Here is a 6,000-nt window from a genome sequence, read left to right on the forward strand (position 1 = left end):
CTTATTTTACAGTATTTTTTATTTTAAAATGCTGCCTCAGTGAACAGAAGAGACAAAAACATTAAAAACTTTACTGACCCCAAACCTTTGAACATTATAATGTAAACTATTTATTTGGCAGAAAATATCTATTCTAATCTACAGTGTCACATGACTTTACTGATCAGTGTAGAGATCAGAGTGATGCTAATTTTAGTTTTCACAAAAATATGGTCAAAAACACAATAATATAGTTTAGAAACATTTATTATTTACAGCACACACAAAACAATGAAAAACAGACATAAATACACTTACATCTGAATATCTTTCTTTACAAATTACATCTGAATAGAAAATAATTTTCTTTACAATTATTTAATCTCTGTACAACAGTTGGAGTGCATCTCAAGTCTTTGAGATTAAAGAGCTGTGTGTGTGTGTGTGTGTGTGTGTGTGTGTGTGTGTGTGTGTGTGTGTGTGTGTGTGTGTGAGAGAGAGAGAGAGAGAGAGATTATTTAGGTACTCTTAATCTACAATAGTCTCTTGTTCTTCCCACAGTCTCGAGCTCGTTCAGCACTTGTGGTGCTTCCATTTGCGCGTCGCTGAAGTGATGTGCAGGTCTTTCTTCAGCCACGGGAACAGATTGGACAGCTCGATGGATCCGTTCGCTCGCATGGTTCCCGTGATGAGGTAGAGCTGCGCGCGGCCGGGTCTGACGAGCGTGTGCGCGCATCTGAGGTTGATGAGCAGCCAACGCTGCAGCAGACTGGAGGTGTCGTAGGGCAGCAGCGGCCCGCGCTGGATGAACTCCACCGGGCCCTCGACCGTCAGCTCCGGCTCCGAGGACGGCACGCGCCGCCGGGAGATCTTGGCTTTCACAGCTGCAGGGAGAAAAGAGGATGAGTTATGTGTCCATAAGCCTTTTTCCGCAACATGAGAAAAAATGCTTTGGCAAATATCAATTATAACATAAAAGACTTAAAGTGATGACATAGAAAGTCTTAATTATTACATAAAAAGATGACATTATGACAAAAAGTAATAATTATGACAAATTTAAGTTGAAATTATGACATAAAAAGTCAAAATTATGATATACAAAGTCATTGTTATACTATTATAAGGTATATTACATTATAAGGTATATTACAAGGTAGAAATTATGACAAAAAGTCATAAGTCATAATTATGACATACTGTGTCATAACTATAATATAAAAAGTCGAAATTATGACGTACTAAGTCATTACTATGACCAAGTCATAATTTTGAGATTTAAAAAAAAAAATCGAAATTATGACATACAAAGTTATTGTTATGAAATACTGTCATAATGCAAAAATTATTGTAAGGTAGACATTATGACAAAAAGATGAAATTATGACATAAATGTCATAATTATGACATACTAAGTCATAACTATAAGATAAGAAGTAGGAATTATGACATATTAATTAATTACTATGACAAAGTCATAATTTTGAGATAAAAAAATCTATCATAATTATGACTAAGTCTTAATTATGGCATAAAAAGATGAAATTATGACAAAAAGTTAAAATGATTACATAAAAAGTCTAAATTATGATAGTTATTGTCATGACTAAGTCGTTATGAGATTAAGAAAATCGAAACTATGACAGTCATAATTATAACATAGTATGTCATAATTACTTTTTAAGACTTAATTATGACATAAAAAGTCGAAATCAAGTCATAATTGTAACATAAATTTTGACTTTTCATCTGATAAATATGATTTAATATGTCATAATTTCAACTTTTCATCTCATAAATGACATTATGTCATAATGTCACTAATTATGATTTAGAAAAGCATGATTTTTATTCTTAAGTGTCAGAAATGGTCTTCCATATGAAACTCCAAACCACATCAGAATCCTTCAATCTGCTGAACTGATATGAATATGAATATCTGCTTACTGAAGTCATTGAGGCAGAGGGCGTCCAGCACGGTTTTGAGAGACGGCGCTTCCTCCACAGACGGGCAGCTTTGACACACAGGCTGAGGGAATTCTGCAGACAGGAATATACGGTTAACTCAATGCATTTACAGGCACATTTCTGCATTTGTCAGATGCGGTCAGTGAGTGTTTGAGGTCTGACCTTTGGAGAAGGCGCTGATGTGTTTGGGCAGCGGCGTCAGACACGTGTCGTCCTGCGCTGGGAAGCGGTCGCAGTTCAGGGCTTCGGGCCAAGAGTGTCCGTGACAGGCCAACACGGGAGCGCAGCTCTCCTTCACGGCCACACACACGCTACGACAGGGCTGGATGAACCTGCAGACGCGATCACATATGGTCAGAACTTAAACATCAGTCAATATGTAGATTAAAAATCTGCTGCAGTTTCCTGCGATTCAGTCAAAAGTGCTGTGCTGAATCAGTAAATCTCTGTTCAGGATGAAGAGCGTCTGCACGTACCTGTCCAGGCAGACGGGAGCGACGAGCGAGCAGACGAAGGCCCGGGCCTGCGGGTGGCAGCCGGTGTGGAGCAGCGTCCTCCAGTCGTCCGAGCGAGGAACCGCTTCCTCCAGACTGCTGTGACCCAGCAGGTTGGGTAACCTCATCTCCGAGTACGGCACGTCCTGGCAGACGCTCATCTGGTGAGGGACGGGGACGCAGCGTGTGGTCTGGCCCAGGTCGAAGGCCCCGGCGTGGGAGAAGAGAGAGAAGAGGAGCAGCAGGCAGGAGAGATCCATGATGGGTGAGTGATGCCGGAGCTGAGCCGGGTCTGTCTTTATATAGAGGCGGGCAGATGTTATCAACGACACATCTGAGGGCCGCAGACAGGGTGACGAGCAGGAGATAATGGGCCCCAGACGGGGGGGTGTGAGGGGGGACATTAAATACACAATCAAAGAGACACACTTAACCTCCGTTTGCAGAGTCACATGGGCTGCCGGTGTCACTAATACAGTGTGCAAACTTTATTTCATGTGAGGTTTTTGGTGCAGGATTCATTTTAGATGATAAAACTGGATGATAAATAATGAAAAAATCAGTAATATGTTGGTTGCAATCTGCTTCAGTTTTCTGCAATTTAGTCAAAAACACTGTAAATTTTGCTACATATTTTTTAATAGAATATTTGTGCAAATAAATTTTTGTGACATTTTTAGTTTCCACACTCAGATTTCAAATGATAAAAGTTAATGATAAATGATGAAAAAAAATCAATCAATATGTTGAAAGAAATCTGCTGCAATTTCATGCAATTCAGTCAAAACAAATTTGTAAATTTTGAGTACATGGTTCATTTATACGTATAAACTCCTTGATAATTAATGAAAATATCAATAAATATGTTTGTTATCAATATGTTATCTGCTGCCATATTTACAATTTAGTCAAAATGAGTTCCACTACATATATTTACTAAAATATTTGTGCAAACAAATGTTTTGTGACATATTTAGTGTCTATGTTTACATTATTTCAGATGATAAAACTTAATAAATAATAATAAAAAAACAGTAAATATGTTGACAGAAATCTGCTGCAATTTCATGCAATTTAGTCAAAACCACATTGCAGATTTTACTACATATTTTTTAATAAAATATTTGTGCAAAAAAAATTTTTTGTGACATTTTTAGTACATGGTTCATTTATATATTCAGAAAATTTCAGATAATAAAATTGTTTGATAATGAAAATATTAGTCAATATGTTTATCATCAATATGTAATTGCTGCCATATCTCGAAATTTAGTCATAACCACTCAAGTTTCACTATATATTTTTAATAAAATATTTGTGCAAGCAAATTTTTTGGGATATATTTAGTGTCCATGTTTAGATAATTTCAGATGATAAAACGTAACGATAAATAATGAAAAAATCAGTAAATATTTTGGCAGAAATCTGCTGCAATTTCATGCAATTTGGTCAAATCCACTTTGTAAATTTTACTACATAATATTTAATAGAATATTTGTGCAATCAATTTTTTTGTGACTTTTTATTGTCCACATTAAGATCCTTTCATAAGATAAAAATTAACAATAAATAATGAAAAAAGCAGTAAATATGTTTGCTGAAATATGCTGCAATTTCATGCAATTTAGTCAAAACCATTTTGTAGATTATACTACATATTGTTAAATAAAATACTTATGCAAACATCATTTTTTTGTGAAATGTTTAGTATATGGTTCATTTATACGTTCAGATCATTTCAGATGATAAAACTGTTTGATAATCAATGAAAATATCAATCAATATGTTAATGATATCAGTCTGAAATCTGCTGCAATATTTTGCAATTTTGTCAAAACCACTATATATTTCTCAATAGAATATTTGTACAAACTAATTTTTGTGACATTTTTAGTGTCCACACTCAGATGACAAAACTTAATGATAAATAATGAAAAGTCCGTAAATATGTTGGCTGAAATCTGCTGCAATCTCATGCAATTTAGCCAAAAACACTTATTTTAATAAAATACTTGTGCAAACATATTTTTTGTGACATTTTCAGTATATAAATAATTTATATCTTCAGATCACTTCAGATGATAAAATTGAATGTTAAATGATAATAAAATCTTTGTGCCAAAAATTTTAGTACAAGATTCATTTATATGTTCAGATTATAAAAGATAAATAATGAAAATATAATTTAAAACTTTCAAAACTTTTAGGACATGAAAAAAATGTCATTTTCAAGTGGAAAAAGACATTTAAAAATATCAAAAATTATTATAATTAAAAATAATGTCTGATAACATTCATGTCGTTCCACTAACATCAGATGCAGAAATGTATGTTCCTTACATTTACAGCACAAACAGTGTCAAAAGCACATTATGTGCGGATGTGTTCTTTTTTCCTTCTGGATTACTTTCATAGCTCATACATGTGTGTGTACTTCGTACTACAACATTTTCTCACCATTATATTCTATAACAGACGTTTTTCGCGAAGCAGCGAGGACGTGTTCCTGCAAAGCTTTGTGCTGAACGTCTGGTCTGCGTGGAGACCGGCGGGCAGACAGGCGTCTCCAGCGCGCTGACAGCTCCTCTGTCTCCAGCATGTCAATTTGAGCTTCCTCTGCCAGCGAGAGCCTCGTGAGCAGCCTGTCTGCCATTGTCTGCAGTCTACCTGTCCAGCGGCCCAGCTTTGATCTGACCACAGCGGCTGCATTCGTATTCAAATCCTCAAGCTCGTGCTGCAGATGTAACAGGGCATTGTCCCTCTAATGTCTCAGACGTGCTTAACGCAGCGTACTTCACTGGATTATCTCACATTAGTGCTCGTGACATTAGCATTTACAGCCCTTCACTTCTGCAGGGTCCCTCTGGCCAAACCAGCGTCTACAGACTACAGTTTTGTCAGTTTATTTATACTAAAAATTATATTTGAATGCATGCTGTGATCCCAGCAGCTTCTCAGAATGTTCTGGCAAGGTTCTTCCAATGACGTTCATTCAAAGTTATCTGGTCAGTAATAATATTCTCAGAATGTTCATGGAATATTTTTTTTCTGTGTTACATTTTTAAATGTTACTATTTGTTTTCGGAATGTTCAGAGGACATTCAAAAGTAACATTCCAAAACTGTTTGCAAAATGGAATGTTCCCTAAATGTTCATTTAAAATGTTTTTAAAGATTAAAAAAAGTGATCGTTTTAGGGAACTTTCAGAAATAAACTTTTCGTAGCTTAAAACTTATTGTTTTTCTCATTAGTAAATCATTGCGTTTTCATGGGCAGCTCATTTTTTGTTTAAAGGGTCTGGTGTACTAACTTTACAAGTACATGCTGTAATTCCATTTTCTGACCAATTAATTTTCATTAAAAAATTTTAAAGATGCACATAAATAGAACATTTCATTTCACTATGAATTGTATTAATTTTTCATCACTTTTCTAGGCCTGAAAAATTACTTTCAGAATGAAAACACATATTTTTATACTTTAAGATCATTTCAGATTATAAAACTGAACAGTAAAATTATGAAATATACTGCAATTTAGTCAAAAGCACTTTCACCCA

General features: G+C 35.2%; 1 protein-coding gene across 1 annotated transcript; it reads right to left on the reverse strand.

Moving 5' to 3' along the window:
- Positions 1 to 552: 552 nt before the first annotated feature.
- szl (sizzled) lies at positions 553 to 2,701 on the reverse strand. The gene is made up of 4 exons (XM_067380491.1): positions 2,424 to 2,701; positions 2,110 to 2,279; positions 1,927 to 2,019; positions 553 to 863 (listed from the first exon to the last, which is right to left on the reverse strand). Exons 1-4 carry the CDS (start codon positions 2,699 to 2,701, stop codon positions 553 to 555), a joined length of 852 nt encoding a protein of 283 aa, XP_067236592.1.
- Positions 2,702 to 6,000: the final 3,299 nt, after the last annotated feature.

The sequence above is a fragment of the Chanodichthys erythropterus genome, chromosome 24 (genome assembly GCF_024489055.1).
Source record: "Chanodichthys erythropterus isolate Z2021 chromosome 24, ASM2448905v1, whole genome shotgun sequence".
NCBI lineage: Eukaryota > Metazoa > Chordata > Actinopteri > Cypriniformes > Xenocyprididae > Chanodichthys > Chanodichthys erythropterus.